Below are 14,748 nucleotides of genomic sequence, written 5' to 3'. Positions count from 1 at the left end.
AATGACAGTGGAGCCAGAGCTTATATTTAGCCTACTAATCTGCTCATTATAACTTTAATTCACTGAAGCAATTGATTGAACTTCAGTTCCATGGGGGGAAGAAAAATCTCTCCTTGCAAATGGCAGTTCTTCGATAAAGATGTCAAGAAAATGAAATGGACAGATTTTGATGCAGTCACTTTAACAAGTAACACTAGACTAAAATGTAAATATGGAAATTGTTTCTATTGTACTTCTAGTCTTTTAGCACAATGGAAATAACATACATTGATGGTAGTCATAAGCCACTTCGAAAGACAGAATCATTCCAGAAGTGAAGAGGGTAGAGCAAAATCAAAACTCCAGTGAAAGTAGTACAGATCTGACCTTGCTCTAATAAAGCTGCTTAATTTTCCAGGCACATTCCACTTAAAAATTCCTGTTAATTGTCATATGTGTTTGTGCTATTACTGCACAGCTACATGATGGAGAAATAAAAGCTGATCAGTTGTGAACACCCCAGCTAGAACTGGGAGGAGAGGAAGGTGGGTAGAGGGATGTAAGGAACCAAAGTTATCTAGTCACCAGCTTTCACTCTTAGGAATGTGAACCAACACTCTTGCCTTTTCTTGGGAACTCTCCAGAACGACAGAATCACAGAATTGGCCTCCTTGGCAGGACTGAACAGGGGCTGCAGTCTAGCACAGTCATTCACTGTTCACAGCACACCATGAGCATCTCCCTGAGTGGCATTTTCTACACTTGCTGGAGAAGCAGTGAGCAGTGTTCACTGTTCTCATGATGAAGCAGTCAAATGATTAGATGTTCTCCTCATGTGTGACACTTTTATAATAGGAGTCATGCTGAACTGAGATTTATCATATTTTTGGTTTTGAAAGAGCAGAAATGCTTCCTTACCCTTCCTTACTGCAGCAAATACACCCCTGGCACTTCCAAACACTGAAGCCAAGAGAAGAATCAACAGCCATTTAGCCCCGGGAAGGCTGCCCCAAATGTGAAAAAATGTGTGTGTGGGAATTAATGAATGGTGAATCCAGCAGCTGGCACCTGTGGAGGTGCAGGAAAAAAGGGCGACTCGTTAGCATGCCTGGGATGGATTTTCAGGGCTAAAGGTAAAATGCACGGATCTGTCTGTTTCCCAGTGTGTACTTAGCAGCAGCCTCAGCTAGAGACTCAATAACCTAGCAGCAGGGCACAAAGGAGAGGGGTGAAGTGCTCCTACTGGGAGCAGCTTTTTGATTAAAGAAAGGAATGCTTTCACAGCAGTCAGCTTTCCAGTTGGTACATGACTAATTCATCAAGACTGCTTGTATTCAGGTTTCCCTTTTCGATTTCCAGTCTGTTTCTCAGACCCTGCTGGGTTTACCTAGGTACCTGTCCTATCTTCTTTAAGGACAAAACAAAAACAACACAATGGCCAACATGTTTCTGCTTGCCTTCAGTAAATGAAATACCAAGAGAAGATGGACAGTGTTCTGTAAAAATACACAGTGCTATAAATACTTTGATCGCCTAACAAGAGTGGTTGTTAGTTTGACAAAAACTGTCCCCTTAAAGAGAATGTTAAAAAATATAATCAATGTGCTACCTACAGAAAGCACGTTTGCATGCAGAACTATCAAGGGGAATAAGCTCAAAGAGTAGGACCAGAGAAGAACATGGGTCCCATGGGTAATGCCTGAACTCTGTGAAGTTCCTAGACACACCGTATCCATACATGGAGAGGAGGGAAACCTGACACAAAATCCTGCATCCACACACATTCACCAGGAAAGAAATGCTAAGCTACTTCCCAGAGTCTGATATGCTCTCTATTTGGGATGCAGGGACCAGTAACACTCTGGTCAGGCTCTCAGTATCTTTTTTTTGTTTGTTTTTTTAATTTCCTAACAGCTGATGAAGGTTCATTCTTAGAAATGAGAGCAAACCAATGCTTGGGACTCCCCAACTACTATGAAGGGGCTCTGCAAGAAGCCAGTCAGGGTGAGCTGCCCAGAACCACCACAGAGAACAGAAGCAGCACTTGGCATTAGCCTTGCTCCATTTCCACTGTGCACAAGGGAACAGATGCTCTTCAGTTCCCCTGCATTTCTACCTCCTTTTCAAAATATGACAGAGAGGAGAACATATGACATCTGCCATGCTCAGCCTGCTTCCCTCTGCCCAGTGACGAAGTGTGGTACCTCAGCCGCTTGCCTCCATCCTTCTATCCCACTCTTCCCCTTTCCTCCCCTATGCTAAGGAAGAAGCAGGGAAGCTGTTGCTGTTTCTGCAGCTAACACTCTCTCTGTGTCACTAAGAAAAAGTGCAGAGAAAATAATCTGGTCCTTGAGGAAATGTTAAAGTCTGCAGCTGAGGGTGAAGTTCTGCAGTAGGTTCTGCTTCCAACTCCCAACAATCTCAAAACAGTCTCTCACAGCTAACACCCAGCTAGCCAGCATTCTTGATCAGAACCCAGGTTTTATACTCAAGGCTGTTACATCAAAAAATAGATACAACCACCTCATTTCCATCTCCTGACTCTTCCCATCCTGTCTTGGAAGGGTGTCTGTCAGAGACATGTATTCGGGGGGGAGGGGGCTCCCAGCCCCACACCGCAGTGCCTGGAAGGTCAAAGGCAGTGTTGTCCCTGTACTACGATGAGGCTGAAGTGGGAGCAACGTGTGTGGCTATGAAGGCACCTGCACTTTCACACGCTTGCACAGAGCCCAGGTACTGACTGCACAAGACAATAGTTACTGGGTGAATCACAGTTCTGGACTTCAGCAGTTACCTACCCAGACCTGCTTCTGGTGCCCAGATCAGCTGTTCCAATCTAGCCCTAAATTCCTTAAGCCAGGTGTGACAATTTGAGTCTCCTGCTTGCAACCTACTGCTTAGCTTACGCTGAGTGCTCCTGTGGTTTAAACCCAATGTGACCGTGTAGCTCTAAGTGAATGTTGGGGGAAAGTTGGCACAAATACAAACATCTACAGCATCTCCATGGAAAACTTAAAAACTGAGTTTATTGAATAGATGAAAATAAATAACAGAAGTGGGGGCTCATTAAGTTTACTTCTTTATACTCATTTATACTTATTCCAGCTGTAGATAATGTGTTTTAGAATAAACAGTATTGTAGATGACTGTGGATAAGACAGCATTCCGCTTTGTTTCAGCCCATCAGCAAACTCTAGAAGTCTTTCTTTAAACAAAAAAAACCCCCAATCAACCAAAATAACCCACCAAACCCAAAACCCCTCCAAACCTTTTCAAGGCTACTTTTCAGTTGTAAGAGCTACTCACAAGCCTGGTGAAATGACAATTCAGTGGTTTCAAGGATAAGAACACGTAAGGTTCTTTTCATAATGCTTTATGCTAAAGTAGGAATGTACTTTATCTAAATAGTAGGATCGTACACATGTTTTATGTTTGGAATTTTACTCAAAAATACTATGAAAATATTCTTAAAATACTACAACTTGAAACAATGCATGACAAACAGTCTGCAGGCCTAGCATGCAGAATGGGAATCACAAGGCTCGGATGGACAACAGGGAGGAGTACAGATTACCAGAAATTACATGATTGTTCTCATTAAAAGTAGTAAAACATTAATTACATTACAGGAAATACTAAAAATACAGTAAACTTTGCAGTTTGTAGGTTCTGTAAGAAGAATGGTTTTTAGTGCTGCATTAGTTATTACTGAAACTCAAACAGTACTAGCCCCTTGATCTACAGTGGCACTGTATATACATGCCAGGATCTGCACTTTGAGTCGTTTGTTGAGACAGGTAACATTCAATGAGGTTGAGATAAAACATTGGCTATCACAAGAACAAATGTATAAAGTTCCCTGAAAAATTGGACAGAAGTGAACAGTGGCTGCTAATCCCACACAAAGCAAGAGGAAGGATATGTGCTTGCCTTACAGCGTGGCAGTGACTGCCAGCTGAGAGTTTAAGTTGGACGTGCTCTCACAAGAATCCCAAGTCTGTCTGTCTGTCTGTCCACCACGGGGGTTTGTTTTAAGCCCAGGCAGAACTGTTCTAACCCATTCCTGCCAAGGACCTGTGAACCAGTCTAGAAAATATCTCCCTTTTAACAGCAATAATGCACCATGAACTCACAATCCTGCATGGAAGTACATTAAAACAATTTACAGAGGATAAAAAAAACCTCATGAATCTTTTATTCCTGTCCTTCTCCCCTCAATGTGAAGGCTACTCTGCTTTTGGCCCCCTCCCACCTTCTCCCCTCCCCCACCTCAAATAAGCAGATGCAATCAAGGTGAAATTTATTTTGAACCAATTCTGCAAAACAGTTCAACAATGTCATACTTTATAAAAATACTTAGTTACATAATTAAACTTATTACTATTTATATAAAAAGTGTGAATGTGAATTTTAAACTCTGTTAGGGTAAGAACCACATCAAGGTCTTCAGGTGAAACAAATAAATTTTCATAAACATACAAACTCTTTTGGAGAAGTTTTATAATACACAACCATTTACAATGAACATGTTCATTAAGTTAGTGTTTTATTCCTTTACTATACAAGTGTTATTACAATGAACTGTTCCATTCAGTAATTAAAAATCCATACAATGCCAGTGTCATTTTTGGCATTTTTTTGTTATGACTGTATTAATACATAAACTCATATGATTGTGTTATTAATTTTAAAATATTTAGAAAAATTAAAATTTCATAATATTTTTGGGTTTTTTGATTATTTTCTCTGTGTGTTTTTTTGTTTTGTTTTTGTTTTTCTTACAGAAAGCCCTTTTAAAATTTGATAACCACAGATGTATAGTTGATGAGCAATGATGAGGGAAAATGAAAAATCATGGCACTGTTCCTACACAGATCTGTTTGGTAGTTGGATTCAATGTAGTGTAAACGCATGAACGTTAAGTTTAGTACCAGAACTATATTACCAGCTTTTCTGAATTCTTTTGTTGGATAGCTTTACAATGATAATATGAATTCCAAGCTGGTAACTAAGTAAGAGTGTTTCAAAATTAAAGTATGTAAGCTTGATCAGAAATTCAAGAACCTCATGCAAATTGTTGCGTTAAAGACATGACGTTATTGCTTGATATGTCAGTAGCCAAAGAAAATAAATCTAGATGTAGTGTCAGCTGGGCTGAATGCCAGCAAGTTTCATCACTTGGACAATATTAAATATAGTTTAACCCTTTAGTTTTTAAACTTTCACATTTTCTTTTGTTTATTTTTAGTTAAATAATTCTGTAGGAAGGGCAGAAGTGGGAAGAGCAACTGCATGTAAGTGTGTCTTAATAGCCAAGACAAGCAAAAGTGCAATCAAATCCCTGAACTAGTGACAGATAGCACTTGTGGCACCCACCCTCATTAACACTTACAAGCCACATACAACAGTACCAAACCTCTCTGAAAAAGGACTAAAAAGTGGCCATTTACCAGCTTCAGTCTTGCTTTCCCAGTGAACTTTGTTCAGGTAGTCTTCCCATACAAAATCTTGCTGTTGCACTGGAGCTTTAAAGATTAAAGGCTTTCCCCCGTGATTGTATTACATAGCTTCAAGTTCAAATATCATCATACTTAACACAATTTTATAAAATATTGCCTCATTTTCTAGTTACCTTCATTATTCTTAATTAGCTATGCAGAAAGAAAAAAGGAAAAATCTCTCATGCTACTTTCCAGTTATATTAATACAAGTATTAACACAGTGCATTATGCTCTCTAATCTCACTATTGAGGTCTACCATTTAGATCAAGTTTCTCATTCACTGTTCCAATTTCTCTTTTTACCTGCCTACCCTAATTAAGTCCATGAAAGCGGAAGCTTAAAGATCAATACTATAAATCAAGTACAGTTGTACCATCTTTTGTTTTGTGGGGGTGGGGGCACACACATGTAGTTTTAAACACAGGGAGTTTTACGGAACTGGAATAGAATTGCTTGGTCCCACAAAGTTCTTCTGCTTTAACAATGCCTTATCCCAAGATCACTAATTCCAGACAATTCTCTCATTAGTAGAATGATTAGCAAATATTGGGAGAATAAAGGATTTGAAACATTGTTTTTTCTGCTATTGTTCACACCAACACTTATTTTTTCTGCCCCGTATTTTCAGTAAGCTTCCTTTGGACCCTGAAAATAAGTTGGGAAAGAGGAAAAAATAAAAACATGTCATTGGTAAATCAGAGTATAACACTTTAAAAGTGGTTTTGTGCAACTGCATTATGAAATTCCAGTTTGCCATTAAGAGCATGCAAAGTAGCGAAGATTTTCTTTCCTGTGATTCCTTAGAGACTTCAGGAATTCTTTGCAAGTCTTTTAGATTTGGCAGATTTGTGCATGTTATATAGACTGTTGGCTTATAAATTGTCTCCAGGCTGGTACTGTGGTTCTGTAGCAGTAAAGTAGTCCTCCAAGAAAGACTGTATATACTCAAATGTTGGTCTCTCATCAGGGTCCTTCTTCCAACACAGTTTCATTAACTCGTGGAGAGACTCTGGGCAGCCTTGTGGACAAGGCATCCTGTATCCACGTTCCACTTGTTCCAGAACTTCTCGATTCACCATTCCTAAAGGGAAAGCATATTAGCTCTGAATGACATTATGCAAAGAACAGGTTCCCAAAGTTTTTCTTCAAGAATCTCTTCAGCTGCAAGGCATGTGGTTCTGTGAGAACAGAACCTTTAATGAAAATGCTTTGTAGTGAATGAATTTTTTACAATTTTGCATTAAATAAGTTTTCTGAAAATTACTTTGGTACACTGGTAATTCCTCAATACCTGGTCCTTATTCCGTATGTACGCTTTCTCCCTTTCCCACTGCCTTGGACCTGTCCTTTTAGAAAGGAGACTCAAGCACAAATAGCTTCTCCCTGCCTTAGGTTCCACTCAAGGACCACTTAATTTGAAACCAGGCCAAGAAAAACGCTTTATATATCCCTAACAGAACTGCCTTACAAATTCCAGACCCAGCAAAGTATCTGTTGAAATATGTTTAGTTTCAAAAAACTGGTTTAGCAGGTTCAGTGTACTGATGCTCTCTGTTGCCTGGGAAAATGTCAAAAGTAGAAATATCAGGAACAGACAGATAGGAAACATAAGGATACCCACTAATCTGAAATAAACTGTCAGTCACATTTAGAAGTGCTATTATCTTAAAACACTTTAAAATATGCAATATTTAATCTGAAAATAAAACAAAGTATCTTTGTGAACAAAGGAACAAGTGAGGTGTGCCTAAGTTTTTGTCTCTGCTTGTCAACTGTGGGCTCTGAATGAAAGCAAAAAGTACAAAAGGTAACTTCAGAGGCACAGAATACAACAAAGAAAAGAAAAATCCATTAAATTTTCCTGTTACCTGGATATGGCACTCTCCCCTTAGTTACCAGCTCTGTCAGTAAAATTCCAAATGACCACACATCCGACTTGATTGTAAACCGACCATACAATGCTGCTTCTGGAGCGGTCCATTTAATTGGAAATTTAGCTCCTACAAACATTGGAAAGAGATTCTCAGTCTTCCCTTACTAATCCATAATTTGCTTACACTTCAAAATATTTTGAAAATAATACTGCACTAAAAACAGTTTTATACTTTGCTTTATTGATAAAATTCAAGGTGGTATTGGTGTTTTAATATTTCTCAAACTAGGGCATAAACTACTGGCTACAATATCTGGAACCACTAAAGACACCTGAGAATGTGTTAAATATGTTTCAAAAAGTGAACCTGATGAGCAACTTCTCTGGAATCTCATTTCTCTTCGAACTGTAGCATGTTTATCCCCCAAAAATAATTAAAAATGCTTTTTGAAAACACAAACAAACCGCCACATAACTTTGAACAAAAGAAGTTTACTAGGACTGCACTTAGGTGAGGGGGTCACCTAAACATAGCTGTGAAAGGACACTTACATGCATGATATTTATTCATGAAGACACAATACACAGGCATGTTCTGCTAAATGTAATAGTTCTAAGCAATTAAAAGGCAACCGGTCTTATTAATTAAATTAATTGGCCTTACCTTGTCTTGCAGTGTACTCATTGTCCTCTATTAACCTTGCTAAACCAAAATCTGCTATTTTACACACGAGATTGTCTCCTACAAGAATGTTAGCTGCCCGGAGGTCCCTGTGGATGTAGTTCATTCTTTCAATGTAAGCCATGCCATCTGCAATCTTAAAAAGAAAGTGTTATGAAAGGTTATTTTTCATGACTATATACATTTATCCCAAGCACTGAGCTGCACCCCTTTACTTTAGCTCCATTCCCATTGTGAAAGTATAGAAGTATAGCATTGCAACCCAGAGCTCTGCACTGATTAGTGTGTCTGGCTAAAGAGTATCTGCTAATTGCAAACCAGACTGTTTCCTTTCTGACAAATTAAAACCTGCAACAGAAGGTGTAAGACAGAGCAGCATACAATAGCCAGAGCATTCGATATTTATGTTTAGTTGATATCTGATATCTCTTCTCTAAGCACAAAATACAGGTTTTTTTGGTACCTGAGCAGCCATGTCAACCAGCTGTGGGAGTTTTAAGTATTTCCCTTCCCCTTCTTTAAGGAAGTCTAGCAAGCTGCCTGTAAAACATGACACATTTGGGGGGGAAGGGGGAGAAGGAAGAAAAAACCAAAACATTAATTTGACCTGAAAACACAAATGAGATTTTTTTCCTAGACATTATAATTGACACATTTATCTCATGAAATCCGTATTTGAAAATCCATAATTTACCAGAATAAGTGACCCAGTAACGAAGCCCATGGTTACCTCCATGCTGGTAACTGGTTAGTGCAACTCTATCCAAGTGGTTTGGAATCCACTTCGATAATGCAGATAACTAAACAGTAATAAATCAGACTGCTGTTTTTGGCAATACATTAGAATTTTTCCAATGTTGCTGGTATCAGTGCTCCTCCTAGCTGGACTTTCTTCCACTGTACGATTTATAATTACAGAACATAAAAACCTCTATGCCTTACTTACATTTTTCTGCCACCCCCTATCATATACTAGAGAAATTATTCTGAAATTGTTGCATTTTCTTTCTTACAGGGGAAAACAAAACTATCTTCCATTCTTTATGATACCTTATTTTCTCTCATTTATATAATGCAATTGTACCCAGAACATTACATGAGCAGCATCTGAAATCAGTTCCAAGGACCTGTGCTTCTGTTAAGACAGCAACCTTTACGTGTGCAGTAAAGCTTTGTCTCTACACAACAGCTTTCCCTACAGGTGGCATTATGTCATGAGATGAATGCACATGACCTCTTTCCTAAGAAACTGCTGAAGATTGGTAACTAATCAGCCTTGTCACAGTCAAAATTACAGCAACAAAATTACAAGTGTGGCCATGATGGGGAAAGAAACCACTTGATTGCATATCCTGAAGTGGATTCATAGCAGTAACTCTGAGTTAGATTCCTCCAACATGACTTTAGCGACTTGCTGTACTTTTGCATAGTGAAAGTGAAAATGTGGCAGACTCCCACTGCTGCTGCTGTTTGCTGTGTGTGTTTGCACAGACTTTTTCTGACCTTGGTTCATGAGATCAAAGGACTGAAGAGGAGCAAAGATTTCACACTGATCTCTAGTAACCTGTCCACGTTGCAAAAAAAAAAAAAAGTTGGATACTTTGCAGTTTTTACCTGTTTCTTTTCCTTGTAAAAGGGGAAATACAAATAAAAATAAATTGTTCTACTGCCTTAGAACAAAGCAGTTCTATGTTTTTTTTTGTAAAATGTGAGAAGTTTGTCAAAGGTAAGCAATAAGAAGCTTCCAATGGCATTTAAAATCCATAATTTAGACAAATTACAATTCTTTACTTCTGCTTTTGCAAGGTATCCAATTCTGGTAGTAAACTTTGCTTTTCTTTAGACAGACAGTTATAAATTTCTTTTTTCCTTACTGCCTTGCTGAAACCTGACAATGAAAACTGATTTTGCATGGCAGGTTTAGATCTAAGAGACTGTCTAGTGTTATTTAGGAACAACAATAACACAGGAGAACTTTTTATATTTTCTGTTCCTTTTTACATTTTTAAACTAATACAACCCTTTAAAAACCCCATCCAAGCAGGAAAAAGCAAACCCATACATTTGTGGCGCCATACTGAACACAACTAGCCATTCCCTTGCTTCTGTATCTTATGACGACAATAAAATTTCTCTATGAGTTGGAAGTCTGCATTTTATAAAAAACTGAATAATTGACTTGAAAATCTGCTGCTTCTTAACACTAATATGCTTATGATGTTTATTTCTACATTCTGCCTAGATCTCTAAAGCTCTGTTTCAGCAGCAGGGGGAGGGGGAAATGATATGGAGCAAAGGAAGAAGGATGAAAGACTGAAAACAAGGGGATAAAGGAGGGAGTCTGCAAAAAAAACCCACTCAACCTTTTTAAAATTTACTATTACACTGCTGGGAAAGAAACATTAAAAACCCCAAAGCCCAACGTGTTTTGTTGATAGCATGTCTACAGGCAGGCATAATCCCACAATGATATTCCCACCTATACTGTTCCATTTAAATGTGACTGACTGTACACACTAAAAATGACGAGAAAAAAACCCCCAGTCTTATACTTGGAAGATTGGCAAGGGTGACACAGATGTGCAAAAAATCATGCCTCTGCCCATGATCTAAATCAGAACTGCTCCAAGTAGGTCAAGCGTTGTTCATTTTCATTTAATCAAAATTAACACTTATACTCCAGTTATCTTATACCTAGCATTAATTAAACATTTGATTTACTGCTGAGGTCTTAAATAACCTTTTAAGTGTAGTATTTCTAACTGTCCTGTCACACACCTTTTGTCATGAATTCAGTGACGATGTAGATTGGTTCCTCAGAAACGACTGCGTACAGTGGCACAAGCTTGTCGTGTCGTAGTTTCTTCATGATCTGAGCCTCCTGCAGGAAAGCTTCTGGCATCATAGTACCAGGTTTTAGTGTCTTGATTGCTACTTTTGTGGTTCCATTCCAGGTTCCTAAAGAAACAGATCAGGTTTTATTCCCCACTGTAATAGTGAAGAGATTTTCTGCTGAAACTATTTCTTTGCTTCTGTTTTTTTCGCTAACAGAATAATCATAAACTAGAACTATACTGAATATTAATTTTACAATTACGTGCATGATCATAACTGGTATTCTTGCCCTTCATTTCTTTATGATATTATCTTTTCAGATCCCAATACTGATTTACTTAAAACACTATTAAAACTTTCACAGAAACAACCGAAATGTGTCACATTAAGCTCTTACCCATCCACACTTCACCAAAACATCCTTGGCCCAACTTAACTTCCAGCCTCAAAGATTCTCTAGGAATCTCCCAGGCATCTTTTGCTAGTCCCTGTGTTTGTGGTTTCACAGTGGGACACACAGTTGTTAGCTTATGACACAGCCCATCAGCATGTTCTGAAAAAACAGAAAAAATAGTTAACAGCTTCACAGTTAAGCAGGGGTAAGACTGTAACAAAAGCAACATCCTAAAGTTGATAAAAAGAACTAGTCCATTTACTTTTTATTGAAATCAGAAATAAATTTTATAGTTGTGAATTTTAAGAATAAGTTATGTACACAGTCCTTTTTCCTCACAGTAGGCACAGGGTAACATTGGGACACTGGAACTTGGGCTTACCTCTGTAGTGTTTCACCAACTTCTGTAGAGATTCAAATTGTGCTCTGGTTGTGATATAGTATCCACCATTGTCAAGTTTCCTGATTTTGTAGTGTTTTACATTATCACCTCTGACCTCATCCCAGTCACGTATAGAAAGGGAATAAGCACCTAGGAAACAAGGCACATCTGGTTCTTCAACAAAATATAAAATCACATTTAATGTATCTCGCCAACATAACAGACACATACATACCTTTAGTGGTTTCACTCTCTCTTACTAAGAAAATACCACGCTGGTTCCCAGGATTTAAAAGTAGCCTTTCTGCATCCTTCCTGCCCATCTTACCAAAATACCACCTAGAAAATTTAAAAGGAAATGTGTAAATAAAAGCTTCCTATACTTTGGTACTCATACAAGCAAAAGATTTAGAAATCTCAAGCATTGACTGGACTACTAATATTCCAAAACAGTTACTGGGCTACAAGTATCCCAAAGATCAGCAAAAGCAATGACATCCATATAATCAAAAGATGAAGATGACCTATTTCTACATGACTCTCGTTTCTACAATTTACAAAATACATGTAAAGAGGCCTATATCTGCAAATACTATGGTTTTCTGCTGGTTTAACAATGGAGATCAACATTGAAATGAACACCCTCCTCAGGTTAAGTTTATAGGCCAAGATGAATCAGATGACACACTTTGGCAGCACATTCAATGCTGCAGCAGCTAAAACTCTCTTCTTTAAGCAGTTCTGGCTTTGTTAGAAAACAATATTTAATGCAAAGTGGGTGTGCATAAATATCATTGGATGACAGGTTCATTGAGGCTGGAAGGGGCCCTTGAAGTTCTCTGGTCCAGCCCCCTGCTGCAAGCAGGGTCAGCAGTGAGATCAGACCTAGTAGCTCAAGATGTCGTCCACTTCAGGCTTGAAAACCTTGAAGGACAGACCATCAACCTGGTGCAACCTGTACCCCTTCCTGGCTGTCCTCAGGATGAAAAAGTTTCTTAGATTCAGCTGGAAACTCTCCTGTTTCAGTATCTGTTGCTTCCCATCTTTTTCTACCTCGGTAGAGGGAGCACTTTTTTCTACCGATCATTTAGGAGCAACCCTATGGTAGGTGTCATTTACTTCTCTATGAGTAACATTTCAAATTGCTGAATCATTCTGATATCAAAAAGAACACAGATGTTTTAAGACTTGCATTTTTTCTTGCCTTCAGTTCTTTCACAAAAGGAGTTTTTTCTTCTACACTCCCACAGCATGCTCATCCTGATGAACAGCCTGCACACAGCACTGTCCTGAGCCAGTGATAATTTTAAGGTCCATCTTCATATCAATCCCCAGACTCAGGAATAACACTTATTTCTAACCACATTTTATTTTGATTAGGTGCCTCAGAAGTTACAAAGTGATGCTAAGTGTAAATTTTTGTCTGTCACTGTCTTATCATCAAGCTAATTTGGCTTCATGAGTGATGGGAAAAGTAGTATTGAAAACTGCTGCAAAACAATGGCTTTGTGGGTGAAACATTTTCTGGGGAAAAAATGTAGATAAAGATGGATCACTTTGTTGGCCATGAACAGAATGGCCTGTGCAATCACATGGGAATTTGAAACTTATTCTTACATTTTGTTGTATTTGCAGTTTGACTGTTGAAGGAGATGTGCAAAGTTAGAAATGGGTATGAGAGTATACATGCTGAAGACAATTTGGATGTAACCTATAATCTTACAGAAGCAAACTTGAATCCTAGTTCATAACTCCACATGAAAATGCCTCTTCCCTAGACTACTACAACAATTTACAAACTACATTGCAAAGTGCTGTTTTATTTCACTACCTATAAAGTAATAGTAGGGTTGAATTGCTTTCTTTTTTAGAGACAATTAAATGTTTATATTATGGTGTCATTGAAAAAGCACACAAATAATATGGATCCTGTCACAAGCAGTTTCTGCTACAAATGCCTTCAGGCTTAGAAAAAGCCACTTAGACAAAATCCTAGCAACTTGGGGCTCTGTACTGCTTTTGCACTGATAACTCTAATTGCAGTCACAACACAAAATCTACAAACACTATCAAAGCATAGGGCTAACAAACTCTAAAAGAAATGAACTGTATTCCAAATGCTGTGGGGATATTTCCTAAAATTAGCACTGGCTCTTTAAAATAAAGACTTTTTAAAAGCTTCCTTATTCATCACCCTTCACTCTCACCTCTAGTCATCGCATAAACCCATTACAAATCCCACCACTCTGTTCTGTCAGTGTTTAGGAGCCATACTTTCTTTGTAAAGGGCTATCATTTCCATTTTATCAGCACTGCAGTTGTAATGACATAAGCTTTTATTGCATAGTTTAAAAAAAGGAAACCTTTGCCTTTTTTTTCCAAAAAATAAACAAGAGTTAGTAATTTTAAAACCAGATTAAACTCAAGGGTGTAAAATAACGGAGCATCTTTGATGTAATCATATTTTAATAGCAAAGAACCAAGTGAGAGCAGCAGCAGCAGCATGCTAAAGTCTCAGCTTGAGATTCAGGAAACATTTGAACATCAGGCACTTTTCCCAGACGTGCAGTAGCAAACAGAGAAGTGCACAGATCATGTGTCAGAGAACTGTTATTGGCACTATCATGCCTGTATATTGAAGCAAGAGCTGTATACAAAGCAACTTTGTATTTCTAGTACAACAAATACAATCCCTTGGAACAAGCCTAACTAAACTAAAACTGTACTCCAACCTACAGGTTCCACAGTCATTTCATGTGATTGTCGAAGCACTCCAGGATGTTAGTAAATAAATGTTAGTAAATAAATGTAGGAAGTACTGGTACACAAAGCAGTGTAATTTTCCAAATTCATAGCAGTCCTTAGCATATAAAAAAATTTTGTCACCAGAAAGTTATTACAGATTAATAGATTAGCAGTAATTGTGCATGCAAATGCTTTTTTAGAATGTAAGGTTAGCTCAGACCAAGGATACAGCTGATCTTGACTCAGGGTTTGGCAAGCAAAAATAAGGATAAAAACCTAGAGTTGATGGTGTGTGAACTCTTTAGCTAAAACCCATCCATTTTTGCTTTACATGATACACCAGGTGTGTCCTTCAA

At 38.2% G+C, this 14,748-nt stretch overlaps 1 protein-coding gene across 2 annotated transcripts in view; it reads right to left on the bottom strand.

Moving 5' to 3' along the window:
- Positions 1-2,979: 2,979 nt before the first annotated feature.
- Positions 2,980-14,748, bottom strand: part of YES1 (YES proto-oncogene 1, Src family tyrosine kinase) — a 51,057-nt gene continuing 39,288 nt past the window's right edge. For both annotated transcript variants that reach the window (XM_039548646.1, XM_010396364.4), the window contains exons 5-12: positions 11,883-11,986; positions 11,648-11,797; positions 11,269-11,424; positions 10,815-10,994; positions 8,500-8,576; positions 8,019-8,172; positions 7,350-7,481; positions 2,980-6,562 (exon numbers count right to left, since the gene is read on the bottom strand). In XM_039548646.1, coding sequence (XP_039404580.1) covers positions 6,354-6,562; positions 7,350-7,481; positions 8,019-8,172; positions 8,500-8,576; positions 10,815-10,994; positions 11,269-11,424; positions 11,648-11,797; positions 11,883-11,986 — 1,162 coding nt within the window. In that variant the 3' untranslated portion in view covers positions 2,980-6,353. The remainder of the gene's footprint in view (positions 6,563-7,349; positions 7,482-8,018; positions 8,173-8,499; positions 8,577-10,814; positions 10,995-11,268; positions 11,425-11,647; positions 11,798-11,882; positions 11,987-14,748) is intronic.

This window comes from Corvus cornix, chromosome 2 (assembly GCF_000738735.6).
Source record: "Corvus cornix cornix isolate S_Up_H32 chromosome 2, ASM73873v5, whole genome shotgun sequence".
Lineage (NCBI taxonomy): Eukaryota > Metazoa > Chordata > Aves > Passeriformes > Corvidae > Corvus > Corvus cornix.
The sequence above is the reverse complement of the archived record's forward strand: the minus strand, read 5'-3'. Positions and strand labels throughout refer to the sequence as shown.